General features: G+C 36.9%; 1 protein-coding gene across 7 annotated transcripts in view; it reads right to left on the bottom strand.

Annotated features, from left to right (window-relative positions):
* LOC138739254 (disks large homolog 2-like) overlaps positions 1-16,173 on the bottom strand; it is a 784,112-nt gene that overhangs the window by 383,540 nt on the left and 384,399 nt on the right. For all 7 annotated transcript variants that reach the window (XM_069890958.1, XM_069890959.1, XM_069890960.1 and 4 more), the window contains one exon: positions 13,622-13,766. In XM_069890958.1, coding sequence (XP_069747059.1) covers positions 13,622-13,766 — 145 coding nt within the window. The remainder of the gene's footprint in view (positions 1-13,621; positions 13,767-16,173) is intronic.

Genomic DNA, 16,173 nt, shown 5'->3' with positions numbered 1-16,173 from the left:
AAGAATTACACAATCAAGTGAATGATGAAAAATGAAGAATATTGGCATTAAAAAAAATGAACTTTAATGAAATACAAACATATGAAGTAGAGAGAGAGATATAAGGTGAACTTGACAAAAATATTATGATTTGGGGGATAGAGCCCATAAAGTTTTAGCATGGCAATTGAAGACAGAGCAATTATGAAGAATAATAACAGCTACAAAAGAGGAATCAGGTCAACTTACTTATAAATTAATGATGTTTTTATGAAGTTTTATAAAAAATTATATGAATCGGAATCTTTGAAAGATGGAAATAAAATTGATGAATATTTATAACAAGTTATATTGTCAGAATTAAATATTGAAGAAAAGACTGAATTATCAAATTATTTTAATGATACAGAAATATATGATGCGTTGATGTCTTTACCAAATATTAAGGCTCCAGGAGAGGATGGTTTCTCTCTAGAGTTTTATAAAGAATTTGAAGAGTTACTGATCCCTTTATTTACGGGATGAACAATTCCTGTGATTTACCAGAGTCATTTAAAACAGCATTAATAATAGTTATTCCAAAAAAAAGGGAAGGATCCTTTGCTCCCATCATCATATAGACCAATATCATTATCAAATACAGATTATAAAATTTTGTCTAAATATTAGCTGATAGATTAGCTAAATGTTTATCTAAATTGATAAATATAGACCAAACTGGTTTTATTAAAAATAGATCAGCGGATAATATTGCTAAGTTTTATGTTTATTAAATGTAGCTCAAAAAAGGAAAATACCATCAGTAACTTTGGCTTTAAATGCAGAAAAAGCATTTGATAGATTAGAATGGGACTCTTTATTTAAAATATTGAAGATTTTGGGAATTCCAACAAATTTTATAAATTGGATAAGGGAACTGTATAAGCAACCAAATAGACAAATATAACAACCTTTCTCATTGGAAAAATCATCTAGATAGGGTTGTCCATTATCACCTTTTTTATTTGTGTTCACCATAGAGCCTTTAACAGAGGTGATAAGAAGATAATGAGATTAAGGGTTTTAAGATAGAGGATAAAGAACATAAAATTAGTCTTTTTGCAGATGATGTTATATTATATCTTACAAATTTCATTAAAAAATAAATATACCATTGGCGGAGTATGGTTTAATATCAGGTTATAAATATCGATAAAAGTGAAGTGATGCGAATGATTGAGACTATACTCAAATTAAGAAAGTGACAAGATTTAAATGGAGAAGGAAGCAGCTAGATATTTAGGAATTAATATTGATAAGAATTTGAATAATTTATTTAAATTGAATTACTTCCCTTTATTGAAGAAAATTAAAGAAGATTAAAAAAGATGGAAGGAGTTACCAATTTATTGAATAGGAAGGATAAATTGTGTGAAGATGAATATTTTTCTCAAGATTTAAATAAAAATTAGGAAAATTTATTTGGCGAGACAAAATGCCCAGGATGGCATTAGAAAAATTAACATGGAAATATGATCAGGGGGATTAAGAATGTCTAATTTAAAAATTTATTATAAAGCAACTCAACTGAGATTCTTTTCTTCCTGTTATCAGACTGATGAAACATCAGTGTGGGTACAGATTGAAATTAATAAAATAGGAGAAAATAATTCTGAACATATTTTTTTATAAATGGCAGGAACTGTTGAAAGGGAAATTAGAAACACCAATTTTGAAAAATATACATAAAAGTATGGAATGGAATCCATATGGAAAAAGGAATGAAGAATTATCAAATAGCCAAAATGTTATTAAAGCAAAACCCTCTTTTTCCTTTTACAGTAAATAACTCATTTTTTGATATTTTGCATAATTGTGGAATTAAAAAGTATAAAGGATTTTTTTGGGTTTTTTAAAAAAACTTTTGAACAATTGAAAGACAAGTACAATATACCAAATAATACTATTTTTTCTTATTATCGACTTAAATCATATTTAAAAAGAAAGTTAGGATTGAATTTTAGATTACTTGAACAAAGTCAATTTGAATATTTAATAACTGATACATTTATGAAAATATTTATTACTAACATGCATATAAAATTGCAAGATACTAAACAGAAAAAAAGACCTATTTAAATCTAAAATGGATTGGTGCCTGCCACATTGACCACCGCCAGTGGGCTTATATCGCCTCCGACCGTGCATCTTGGCGCCTCACAGTTTGGCGGGCAGCAACCTCCTTTGAAGAAGACCGCAGAGCCCACCTCACTAACAAAAGACAAAGGAGGAAAAACCCAACACCCAACCCAACTAACCAATTTTCCCTTCCAACCGTGCCTGCCTGTCCCACATCGGACTTGTCAGTCACCAACGAGCCTGCAGCAGATGTGGACATACCCCTCCATAAATGTTTTGTCCATGAAGCCAAGCCAAAGAAAGAAAAGAAAGAAGAAAAATGGGCAAGAGATTTAAATATACAAATTCAAGAAGTATGGTCAAAATTATGTCATGAGAGTGTAACTAATATAATTGATGTTAGATATCAAATAGTACAATTCAATTTTTTACATCAATTATATTATACTCCACTTAAGTTACATGGGCTTAATTCAAGCTGATCAGTGTTTTAAGAGGTAGGAACTTTCTTACATGTAGAATTGCAGTGCGAAAAAGTTGGAAAGTTTTGGGAAGATATGAGTATTTTACTGGGATAATTCATGAAGATACAAGTACCAAAAGATCCAAGAATACTTTTGTTAGGTGATATATATAATCTGAAGTTAGATATTTACCAGGGGAAGTTTCTAAGTGTAGCAATAGCAGTAACAAAGGCTACATGGAAATTAGACAATAATGTAGGGTTGATTACATGGCAAATGGATTTACAAAATTGTTTACCATTAGAGAAAATAACGTACAATTTACGGAATCAACCACAAAATTTTTTATAAGATTTGGAAGCCATATATGATTTTGTTGGTAAAAGTAAATCCGCAGCATTCGCTACTCCCGTTCTAACTCACCCTAGCTAACTTTGACAATCAAGATAATATTTGTAAATTTGAAATTTAATGAATGAATGAATGATGTATGATAAATTCAAGGAGGCTTTTTTCTTTTTTCCTACTTTTTTGGGGAGGGAGGGGGAGAAAATATAAAATTATGTATCATTTTGCATCATTTTATTACTTTGTATTTTTATGTTTGTCACTGATACAAATGAAAAATAAAAATAAAAAAAACCCAGATAATCTTTCAAACTTAAATCATGCAAACTGCCAGAGGTACTCAGCAGGCCTGTCTGTTTATAGCTTTAGATTCCAGCATCCGCAGTCTCTTGTGTCTCCAAATTATTGCATTTCCTTATTATGATTAACTCCATTTTTATTCTAAAGAGAAGGCTTTTGAAAATTTTCAGACAGTGAATTCCCATGTGAGTATTTTAATATCCAAAACACTCCAGTAAAATCTTGCATCGAAGAATTCTACTCAAAACAAAAATCTTTTTTTTCAAATAATGTCATTGGTGACGGTGGGGAGAGGGTCAATTGCATGTCAAATTGTGACAGTTTGACACAAAGCAGTGCCAAGATTATTCTCCCTAAAATCAATGAAGCTTTGGAAGAAAATTTTGAAAATGATTCTATTGGTATGGAGCACTATGGGCTGGGTGCAGGTCAGTGGGTCTAGGCAAAAAAAATGGTCCAGCACAGACTAGAGGGGCTGACGTAGCCTATTTCTGTGCTGTAATTGTTCTGATTCTATCGATAACCATGAAGTTATTTCTTGTGCAAAATGAGAAACAGTACCTCCTCATGGCTGGTATGAATCGTGTTAAAACCTCAGCACTTATTTCCTGTCTCAAAGCTATATTAACAGTGCTTTTTTTTTTACTGGTCATCTGATGCAGCCAACTGTCTACATGAAGCCAGTTAAGTCACTCACTCTCAAATCAAACCCTGTGCTTTTCACCTTATAACTTAATATCATGTTTCTATTTGGAAGATGACAATATTTTTAAAATTTAAAAAAAAAGTCACATTGGAAATAATAATTTTCTCATGGCATAAATGTTTTGATTTGAAAGACCCAATGTCCTTTCTATATTTCCCTTGGCTTAGTTCCATCCCTTTTTAAAATATACTATCAACAAAAGTTAATGTGCATTCTTTACTCAATTAGGATAAATTTAAGAAATGCATAAATAGAAGATGAAATAAACAAATGCAATACACAAAAGTGCTGGAGAAACTCAGCAGGTCTTGCAGCATTCATAGGAAATTAAAGATAACCAACATTTTAGGCCTGAACCCTACATCAGGAATCTTGGGAAAAAAAAGATGTCTGAATAAAAAGGTAGGGGGAAGAGGAGTGGAGAACAAGGAGGGAGGGGAAGATGTGCAGGGGGTGGGGGAAGCACAGGCTTACAGATAAGAGGAAATAAGAGGGTACGAGTGTGAGGGTAGAAGAGAAGAACCTGAGAAGTGATGGGGCTGAGTGCAGAGGGAACCAACAGGGGAAGGATGGGAAGGGGATGAGCTGCTGGAGAAAAGGAGAGGGGAGAGAGAGAGAGAGAGAGAGAGAGAGAGACAGAGACAGAGACAGACAGAGACAGAGACTAGTGAGGTGGGTTAATGGAAATTGGAGTAGATAATAATGGAGACTGCCAAGAAGGTATACAAGGTGCCATTCCTCCACTTTGCGGATGGCCTCAATTTGGCAGAATGAAGTCACGGACAGACTTACTGGCGCAGCAATGATGTGTGGAATTAAAATGGTTGGCCACTGGGAGGACCTTGCTCTTCCAGAGAACAGAGAGAAGGTGATTAAAGAAACAATCCCCCAGTCTATGTCCAGTCCCCCTGATGTCGATGAAGCCATAGGGGTGCACTGGATGCAGTAAATGACGCCTACCGATTTACAAGTAAAATGTTGGAAGGACTGTTTGGGGCCCCTAATAGTGGTCAGGGAGGAAGTGCAAGAACACCACTTCTTGCAGTCACCAAGTTAAGTTCCAAGGTAGGAAGGTGGATGAGGAAGTCCCAGAGGGAGCGACTCCTCCAGAATGTGGAGAGGGCAAATGAGGGGAATACATTTCTGGTGTGGGATCTTGTGATAGGTGACGGAAATTGAGGAAATATGTGGATGCAGAAGCTGGTGATATGGTAGGGAAACACGAGGGAGACCCTAAGGGGGAGTCGCTTGATGGAGTAGTGGCTGGTTGAGTGGAACCAGCCCTCTCCAGAGAAAAGAAAAAAAAAGTGTGAAAAAACAGATCTCAATAAACATAAAATACAGGAACAGAAAAATAAAGTTACAGAGAAGAGACAGAAGATGGCACCCAAAAGAGAAAAAGTAAGAATAGAGAAAAGGGAAGAAGGAAAATCAATGGAGAAGAAAGAAGAAGGCCTTACCTGCACATCAGAGCAAAGAGTTACCATGGAGAGGAACTGCCGATCTCCGGTGTTGGTGAGTCCCCAGAGGAGCGGTGACCTCCCAACCAGCGGATTTCAAAAATGGCTCTCAGAGCCAAGAAGAGGTGCGCAGTGCGCAAGTAAAAGAAAAGGTTAATGCTGGCGGGAGGGGGACTCAGCTGAGGAGCGGCCAGCTGTGGAGCAGCCAGCTGAGAGACGTCCAGTATCGGGGCATTCATCTGGGGGAAGTAAGCAAGAAAGAAGAAAAGAAGAGTGGTGAGAAAGAAAATGAAGGGTTGGAAGAGGGTGAGCGACAACGGGACGACCAGCAGGGGGGCGACCTGCGGCAGGAGGCCCAGCAGTGGGTCGGCCTGCAGGAGGCCCAGCAGTGGGTTGGCCTGCAGCAGGGGGCCCAGCGGCGGGTTGACCTGCAGCAGGAGGCCCAACAACAGGAGACACAGCAGCTGGAGGCCCAGCAAGGATACAGAAGCAGCTCACCAGAGAAGGATGAAGATACACAGATACAGAGAAAAGAAGATGACACAGACATAGATACAGACACAAAAGAAGAGGAGAAAGACAACCAAGAATTTCAAAGGAAAGAAGAAGGTAAAATAGAAGGACAAAGTTGAGATAAAGCCTGTTTCGAAGAACAAATTAGGTCATTAAAAGAATGGCTATCATTAGAATTTAGTTCAATCAAAAGAAAAATGAAAAGAGCTGAAGACAGAATGCAAAGCTTAAAGTTGTTCATGACTGAAGTAGGGAAAAGATTAGAAAATGTGAAGGAACAAGATGCTGCTGTAGAAATGGAGATAAATGATTTAAGTGGGAAGTTGGAAGAGAGCAGAAAAAAAATTAAGAGACACAAGATTTATTGTCACAAAAAATTGATGTATTGGAAAACTACAGTAGGCAAAACAACATAAAAATAGGCCTGAAAGAAGGCAAAGAAGGGTCAGATATGAAGGAATTTATAAGAGGATGGATCCCGAAGGTGCTGGGAACGACAGATTCACATGAAGAAATAGAAATCGAAAAGGTGCATAGAGCGCTAGTACCGAAACCGCCACCACATCAAAAACTGAGATCCATATTGGTAAAATTTATAAGATATATGACAAGAGAAAACATACTGGAGCAGGCAAGAAAGAAGGTTAGAGAAGACAATAAGCTATTGGAATATAAGGGACAAAAAATATTTTTTTACCCGGACATAAGCTTCAAACTTTTAAAGAAGAGGAAGAAATTCAACATGGCGAAAACAATCTTATGGAAGAAAGGGTATAACTTTATATTAAGACATCCAGCAGTACTCAAAGTATTTATTCCTGGGGAATGGAATAGACTGTTCTCGGACCCAAAGAAAGCCCAAGAATTTGCTGAATATTTGCAGGACAGGAGAAGAGAGGAGGAGGAGTGATAAGAAGGATGACTGGCAAGAAAATATACAAAAATATGTAAAAATATAAAGTAAAGATAAAGATTTAAAGATGGATAAGAGAAGGGGAAGAAGGAAAAAAAAGAGAGCTTTGTTATAAGTATTCTCTGGGGGGGGTGCTGGGGATGGGAGAATGATGGTCACTGCGAAGTTGGTTGACGCTTGTGAGTAAGTTAGCAAACCGAATGGAAAGGGGAGTGGTGGTTGCCATCAAGGAACAAGAGGCAATCCAAGGAGGGGAGGTTCATTTGAGGTTAAAGGGTTATTGCTTGTGGGGATTGTTGGGGTATTTCATGTCTTAAGTGTATTGTCATATATTGAGATTAAAAAGGAAAACTTAAAAAACAGTAATGGAAAAAAGGGATGGAGGTGGTGAAGAGACGGAAAAGAAGTCAAAATAAAGATATAAGATGGCCACGTTGGACTATATGACTATAAACATTAACGGAATATATAACCTAGTTTAAGTGTATCCCATTGGAAAAAAAAAATCACATTTCATTTAAAAGACAAAGTTAGAATGTTTGAAAAAACCTGGGAACCATATATGGAGCATAACAGAAAAAACAGGCCTCGGACCACCACCACCTAAAATGATAAGAAGATAAACACGATCAGATTTAATGTGAATAAGTAGATGATATGTCTTTTTTGTTTGCATTTTTTTTGTATAAAGATATTGTTTTATTGTATTTTATATGTTCAATATTTACTGTTTTTGGAAGGGGTGGGAAGGGGGAAGGGAGGGAAGAGGAGAAAAAAAGAGAAAATGTCACTGTGAATATTTAAAGAGATGCATCTGTAAATATATTGGTTGATATGGTTCATAGTGCGATAATTAAAGAATTACAAAAAAAAACCCTAGTACAATCCCATGTCTACAGACGCTGGCATTGCAATCAGGCAAGTGTAGAATGGGCAATTGCACTGACCCAAGTTTTTGCATGAGTGCAGGAACAAGAAGGAAGAAAAGATTAAAATGAAGGTATAAACGTTGCCATGGAAAAGTCACAGTGGGATAGGGAGAGAGAGGGAGATAGGAAATAAATAACAATAGATACCAGTGGTGGACAGTTTTTGAATAGTTTGGTGGGGTTGGTGGCGCTATGGCACACAATAGAGACTGGGAGTGGGCGTTGGCGGACCTGACTTCTTGGGGTGCCACGCAGCAGAGAAACTCCTCCATGAGTGCTCGGTGCGTGCAGCCGTGCGCACAGCCCTTTCTCTGCTGCATGGCGTTCTGGGGGAGGGGGCGGGTCCGCCATCACTTTTTCTCACGGTATTTATAAATTGTGCGCGGTGGCGCAACCAACTTCCTCACGCTGTATAAATTGTGCACAATAGCACTACCAACTTTCCCATCCTGTTTAAAAATTGTCTGCTATTACTATTTATTGCTCACACTTTCTTACAATCCCTTAGAAAGGTTTATATAGGTCACCACAACAACAACAGGGGCTGAAGGGCTTGTACTGTGATATACATAAAACTTGATTATGTTATAATTAGGCATGATTAATTTTGTTCAAATATAAGATCATAATACATTGATCAGGATTTAGTTCACCATCACTCGATGCATCACGACATGACTGATAGAAGGTAGAACAGTCTTAAGCCCAGATATGGCTCCTTGCAAGTGTGAAAGTATTCAGTCCCCAGTTTGGAGTAGTCAAGTGTGAAAAGCCAATCCTCCGTTCCTATCCCAGGACACTGAAATGCCAATTTAGTGGGATGCAAGTGTAAAAGGGGCTTTAGACCAGCACATGGATGAAAGAAAAATTGAGGGGTATGAGGTAAGGAGGGTTTTTTTTGGTAGGGTATAGAGGTTAGCACAACATCGTAGACCAAAGGACCTGTACTGTGCTGTAATGTTCTGTGTTGTATGTCTAAGTGGAAATGTAATGTGAAATAAATGGTAATATAAACTTTAAAAAAAAACAAGGTGGGATCCTGTATTGTTAAATAAACAAATATTTTGTGAATAACCACAGAAGGATTTAGAGAAAAGCTCTCAAATGTACTGGAGAAAGATTGGTTCAGAGTGAAAGAGAAGCTGAAAGAAACTTTCATTAACAAAAGGAAATGGAGAAATTAATGGAAGTGAAAAATCAATAAATGTTCATGATCTTAAATTTAAAAGGTTAGAAGAAGTGACAATGGAGAAAATGAGGCCCAGGCAGTCATCTATTATTTCATAGTTTTCTGAATGATCCCACAGATGGGTAGGTATCAAATGTAACCCTACTATTTAACAAAATGTGGAAGAACAATAGCAGAAGTACAGACCAGCTTGTCTGATAATCATTTATTAAGGAAGAAGTCATAGGGCAATGAGACAAGAAAAATAGGATTGGACAGAATAAACATGGACATATGAAAAGAAATACATTTTAACAATAAAACAAAATGCTGGAAGAAGTCAACAGGTCAAGCAGCCTCTGTGTCAACAAAGGGTGTAAATTGATGCTTCAGATTAAGATCCTGCATCAGGAGAGGTTTTTTGATAAGAGTGAACCAGGAGATATAGTGCACTTGAACATTCAAAATGGCTTTAACAAGGTGCAACACTCGTGTTTATTAAATTAGTGGATGAGGGATTCTGGGTAATACATTGAAGTGGACTGAGCATTGCTTAATTGCTAAAAATAGAGAATAGGATACAAATAGTAAGACTATTGAATGAGTTGAAATTCTAAGACAACTTTCCGAGTCTCTACTATTTATTAGTAATATTTATTTTAATATATGCAGTTGTAGTGTGTATATTTATCATTTGTCTGTACGTGCGTTGTCTGTTTGCACTGTGGACCAGCGAACGTTGTACCGTTGGATGATAAATAAACGAACTTGAATGTTTAATTTGAAAAGCTATGACCATTAGGATGTTACAGGGATCTGTCCTGGGGCCCCAGCTGTTCACAATTCATGTCAATCATTCAGAAGAGGAAACCAAGTACAAGATATCCATGTTTGCTGCTGGCTCAGAGCACTGAGTTCCGGTGTGGTTCGTAAGAATGATAGAAGGAAACCTGGCTAAGTGAATGGGTACAGATGAAAGTTAATGTGATTAAGAGCAAAGAAGTGTTTTTATAACTGATGTGATATTGAAATGTATTGTTCTGAGGGATGTGAATGTCCTCATAAATTAAATCAGTGAAAACCAGGTAAAGCAAAAATTAGAAGAAACTTTAGTGTGGCTTTTGTTTCAAATAAGGTTTGAATACAAGAAAATAAAAACAACTACAGTTATACAGGTCTCTGGTGGGACTGCATCTAGAATACTATCTACAGGTCTAGTGTCCTATCCCAAGGAAAGATTCACTTGTTTTCTTCAGAAGTGCAAAGCGGGCTCGGTGGATTGATTCCTGGAACAGGGGAATGTCCTTTGTGGTACAAACAAGAAGATTGACTCCAGAGTTTAGTAGAATTAGAGGTATCTCACCAAAACATGCCGTTTGTAAGAGGCTTTACAAGGTACATATAAAGCGCCCTCCGTAATATTTGAGACAGATACTCTTTTCCTTATTTGCCCCTGTACATATGGCTTAAAAAATTATGTGTCCCAACATTGTAGATGCTTGGCAAAAGGCCTGAAACCACATAATTTGAAACACATCAATTACTTAGTATGTGCTCAAACTAATACCACATCTAATTATACCATGGACCTAACACTGGAAAACTACAATTTTAATGGTTCCAAAAGAGGATTAGTGTAAAAACAATGCCCTTTTCAGGGACCTCAAAACATAGAAGAATTTCTTGGTTGCTTTGGCTGCTTGGAATCATATAAAGATGGATGCTGTCATGGAGCCCGTATATAAAATATATGGATTTAAATATGTAGTAGAATTTTTTTCCTCGTTGTTGGAACGGCACCAAACATGGCGACTGTTTGATTGTTAACTCCTTTTTTTTAACTTTTGGGCTAGTGGGGGGGGGGGGGGAGGAAGGAGGGGGGGAGGGGATTATAGGAGAGAAAATTATGTATATTCATATTCTATATTTGATTGTATGACTTATTTTAAACTATAAATAAAATATACAAAAGATGGAAGCTGTCATAAGTCTTATAGATATATTGCTCTTCATTTTTGGTGGACAAAACAAATATCACACTGAATGCACACGTGCACAAACAGTTATGATCCGAGCCAATATGATGGATCAAGAGAGTTAACAATGGTGCTCATGAAGAATAAGGAAATCCTCAATGCAATCAAGGATTGTCCACAAATGAATTGAACTGTTAACTGTCACATGACAAGATACAGAGATTGAGCATTTCCCCATGTTTTTTTACCAATTTTTATAAATGCACCACACAAGGATTCCTATCCAAATGCTTCACAACTAGGTATGGAAACTGTTCTGCCCAAGACCGCTGTAGACACTTTTGGACCTCCTCCTTATTCTTCTTATAATATGAATCATGTTGCTGATGAGAGGGGGAGTGAAAGAGAGTGTGGCCGGGATGAAGCAAGTTTTTTTTTAATAGACTGAAGATACTGAAATCAGAACCCAAGCACAATCTGCTGGAGGAACTCAACAGGCTGAGCAACAGCTGTGGGAGAAAAAGGGTCCACTTTTTGGGCTGGAACCCTTCATCAAGACCTGGAATACTCAAAATGTCAAACATTATTTTTCTCCCACTGAGTTACTTCAGCAGATTGTGTTGAGCTTTTAATATGTTGGCTGCTTTTGCAAGGCAGTGGGTGTCATAGATGGAATCAATGGAAGAGAAATGGGTATGCCTGATGGCCTGGGGACCATTGCTCACAATCAAAATCTCAAGTCCCTTGCTTTCCTTATTGCCTGCCGTATTTGCATATGAATTTAGTAATTAATTTACAAGGCTAACCCAGGACTCTCTTCTTAATCTGATGGGTCTAATTAGGGACAACCTTTGGAAGAGCATAATCTAATGTTTCCCAACAAATTCAAGAGGAGTTTGCAAAGAAAATGATGTAATGATGCACAAGTCTGATGAGAAAAACATTTGATTTGTGTATGTGTGACTTATAATTGGAAATGCCCAAACTTCCAGAATAAAGCAATTCAGCCTGGAAACTGGTGCAAGCATCCCATTATTGGAAGCTTGTAAAAGTGAAAAAAAGTCAAGGCAATGTACTATAATGGGACATAGATCTTCTCAATGAACAAGATTAATGCAGAGTTTGAATAGAAAATTTAATGTCTTTCAAATCAAGTATAAAAGGTCAACTAAAAAGAAAATAATAATTGAATGAGGAGAGGAATAAAGATACAGAAAGAGTAATTATAACTCTTTAAATCTCCCATACAAATTTAAATCGATATGATTGGACCCCTTACACTGATACTAATTAATTTTCAGTACCAGTAGTGTATTTGGAAATAATTAAATTGATAAAAGTGGGTATTTAGGCCATAATGGATGATCTCCAAGAAGAAAAATCTATTTGTCAATGAGTACAGAAACTTCATACTGTCCATTGCATTTGAATGGGGAGCTAGACAATGTGATAGAAGTGGTGAGCTCATCAAATGTATTTTTGTGTTGAGCTGCATTTAAAAGCTTACTTAATCTCCTATCAGGTTAGAAACAAATACTGTATCACATTGGACAAATAGCTTTGCCGTTAATTTTATTGTAAATTCTAATCTGTATTGCACCCAACCAGCAGTGCAATCATACTCATGTCATCTCTTAAATTGGAATCATATAAAGATGGAAATTATAATTTTCATACTACTTTTTAAACCAAATTATTCATTAAATCACCATGATTTAGAAGGCCATTTGATTTAATTTGAATTTGATTCTTGAGCCACTCACCAAGACTCATTAGAAAGTACTATTCAAGCCTACAACCTCTACCAGCTAGAACAACTGGGTAACAAAAGCATGGGAACACCAAGTTCTTCTCCAAATGATACACCATCCTGAATTGCAAATATATCACTTCACTAGGTCAAAACCCAAGAATTCCCTCTGTAACAGCATTCTGAACATACCCAAGTCACAAAGACTACACCAGTTCAAGGCAGCAGCTCACATCCACCTTCTCAAGTGAAATGAGTGAAGGCCAATTAAATGCTGGCTCAGCTTGTGACGCTCACATCCCTTAAATGAATAAACAAAAAGCGACAGAACAATTGCATTTGAGTTTTGATTAAATAAGATCTGAGTGGCTTTCCAGTTATTACAGCGAATTTAATTGTTCTGTTTATAATTCTTTTGCTGCATCTTCTGGCATCACCTCACTTTGTATTTTTCTTGCATCAGTTTTTATTTTGAAATGTGGTTTATAGAAAGTTTTTACTGTGATGCTACTGCAAAACAATGAATTTTTTGACAAGTTCATAATAATCAATTCTGATTCTGACAATATTCAGACTATGTAGCAACAAATAATGGATAAAATGCAGATTTCAATCCTACCAAGGCTGAAAATGTACATGACCTCAAAAACTGAATACAGAAGTCATTTTCGTAAGTTGGCCATAAGCAAAAAATTATAGATGCTGTAAATCTGAAATGAAAGTCGATAACGCTAGAGGTGTACAACAGGTCAGGGAGCATAAATAAAACGGAGTTAATATTTCAGGCCAATGGCAACATATTTTATATCAGCAAGTAAAACCTAAATGAACAACTTTTCAACACAATAATTGTGTTCAAGGAAGTAAAACCACAACTTTGCCAAATTGCACAGTTTTTGCACTCTCTCACAAGTTGTGGCATTTGCTTGGAATTATTATCCAAAAAATAAATAAATTAGATCCAAAATAAAAACATGCAGAAGCCAGTGGCAATTACCTGCTGATGTCTTCTTCTTCAAGCATGTAGTTTGGAAGCGGAGAATATCTTCCTGATGTGATTTGTTGCAGTGAGCTCTTGTGATCCAATATTTCATTATTCACAGTTGGTGAATAGAGATGATTCTCTAGCGGAGGGGAATAACCTAACAACAACAAAAAAAAATTAATTTAAAATTCTCAAGAAACACAACTGAAGGGCATGCAATATATTTCTACATTGTATCTGTGGCTAATGGGAAATCAGAAATGAATAAAAGCTAAGATGCTCCAGCAAAATTGTTGACATAGTTAGTGCAATGTTATTTCAGTGCCAACGACCCAAATTCAAATCGGTCGCTGTCTGCAGTATGTTCTCCCCATGTCCACGTGGGTTTCCTCCAGGTGCTCTGGTTTCCACCCATGTTCCAAAGATGTATAGGATTAGTAGCTTAATTGGTCACATGGGTGTGCTTGGACATTGTGGGCCAGAAAGGCCCTTAACCAAGCTGAAACTCTAAATTTAATTGAATCTGTTAAATCAGCCACAAAACTGTTTTGATGTAGAAAGATTTTAGGACATTTATAATCTTTTTAACAAAATGATTTTGGTTAAATGATTTTAATTGTTTAAAAGTGCTCAAGATTTTGAACTTTTAAAATAAAAGGCAAATAACTTGCAACATTCTTAATTTTTGATAACTAACCTAGTAAGGATCATTACTTGGTCGGCTGCTTAAATTTTTTTCATGTTTCATGGGCAGAGATTGCTCTGTCTTTATTCTTTAAACTTTAAAGACAAGGGCCTTTAAGTATTCATGGCTCTGCCTTTGCTCTGGACCTCACCACAGGACAGTACAAGCAACGAAGAGTACATTGACACAGGACAATTTGGAAAAGGAAAGTTCAGAATTGCCTCGAGAAGGTTATTCCAAAGCAACACAGAAATGCTTCAAGGAGGAGACCATGTTAATGAGAGAAGAGTTTCCTTGTTGTCCATGACAGGGAAAGTAATCAATTTGGATGCATTTTGGATTCTCTGTCTACCAGCATGGTTAGCACAACACGGTTACAGCACCAGTGATTGGGACAAGGGTTCGAATCCCGCACTGTCTGTAAGGAGTTTCTACTTTCTCCCAGTGTCTGCATGTGTTTTCCCTGGGGACTCCGGTTTCCTCCAACTGTTTGAAATGTACCGGGGTTGTAAGTCAATTGGGTGTAATTGGACAGCATAGGCTCGTGGGCCAAAAGGGCTGTTATCATGCTACATATCTAAATTTTTTTTAAATATAAAAATTTAATTTTAAATTATACTTAAAGGAGACTTTGGGTGACATGAGTAATCATTTCAAGTTTATTAACAATCATCAAAAAACTGGCCTTGGCAATTCTGGCAGCAATTGACCAGAGCACATTTGATAGTTTAGCAGCATCAGACATGCATCTGATATCATTATTTAGCATGCAGCACATTTTTCCACATTTACCAATAGAAATGAAATGTTAAAGGAGTACATTTACAACTCATAATGAAGAAATAAATTCCATAGTGGATCAGCAAGGAGATTTCTATTTGCTCAAGTTGTCTTTGGTGGCCACAGATTCCATCAGCAACTTTAGATGTCCCACAACACACAGCAGCTCTTGTACTCAATTCGCTGCACAGAAACATTGTGATTTTTGCCAAAGTGATAAGTTTGCTCCTCAAAGTTGCCCCACAGCTTCTAATCTGTAGCAGCTATTGTCAGGGACAAAAAGGGGGAATGGGGGCAGAATGGTTGCTGTGATCATACACAATCTAGCAATATTACGAACTCTCTTCCCATTTTCCTCACCTCCACAGCAACCATTTCTTCATTTGCTTCATGACTGTCATCCTAGAATGTTGTTTAAGTTTATAGAAGACTTCATAGAACATAGAATATAACAGCACAGTAAAGAGCCTTCGGCCCTCGACGTTGTGCCGACCTAAATTTTCATCCCCCCAAAAAAAATAAACCCTTCCTACCTCGTAACCTCTTATTTATTTTCTTCCATCCATGTGCCCATCAAAAAGACTCTTAAATGCCCCTAATGTTTCAGCCTCCACCAGATTTCAGATTTATTGTCAGAGTACATACATGACATCACATATAATCTTGAGATTGCTTTTCTGCGGGTGAGGTAGAATTACCACTTATTGGTAGTGCAAAAGAATGTGCACGACATATACATGTAATCAAGTAAAGAACCATAAACAGATAATGAATGTAAACAAACTGGCTGTGCAATACAGAAAGAATTTTAAAAAATCAATAAATCGTACAAGTAAAAGCCCTTAAATGAGTCCCTGATTGAGTTTGTTGTTGAGGAGTCTGATGGTGGAGGGGTAGCAGCTGTTCCTGAACCTGGAGGTGTGAGTCTTGTGGCACCTGTTCTTTCTTCCTGATGACAGATTGTGCTGGGTCGTGTGGATACTTGATAATTGCTACTGCTCTCCGATGGCTGCAATCCCTGTAGATCTTCTTGATAGTGGAGAGGGTTTTGCCTGAGCTGCATCCACTACCTTTTGGAGGGCTTTTCACTCAGGGCCAT

The sequence above is a fragment of the Narcine bancroftii genome, chromosome 7 (genome assembly GCF_036971445.1).
Source record: "Narcine bancroftii isolate sNarBan1 chromosome 7, sNarBan1.hap1, whole genome shotgun sequence".
Lineage (NCBI taxonomy): Eukaryota > Metazoa > Chordata > Chondrichthyes > Torpediniformes > Narcinidae > Narcine > Narcine bancroftii.
Note: the sequence above shows the minus strand (reverse complement) of the source record. Positions and strands in the feature narration are given on the sequence as shown.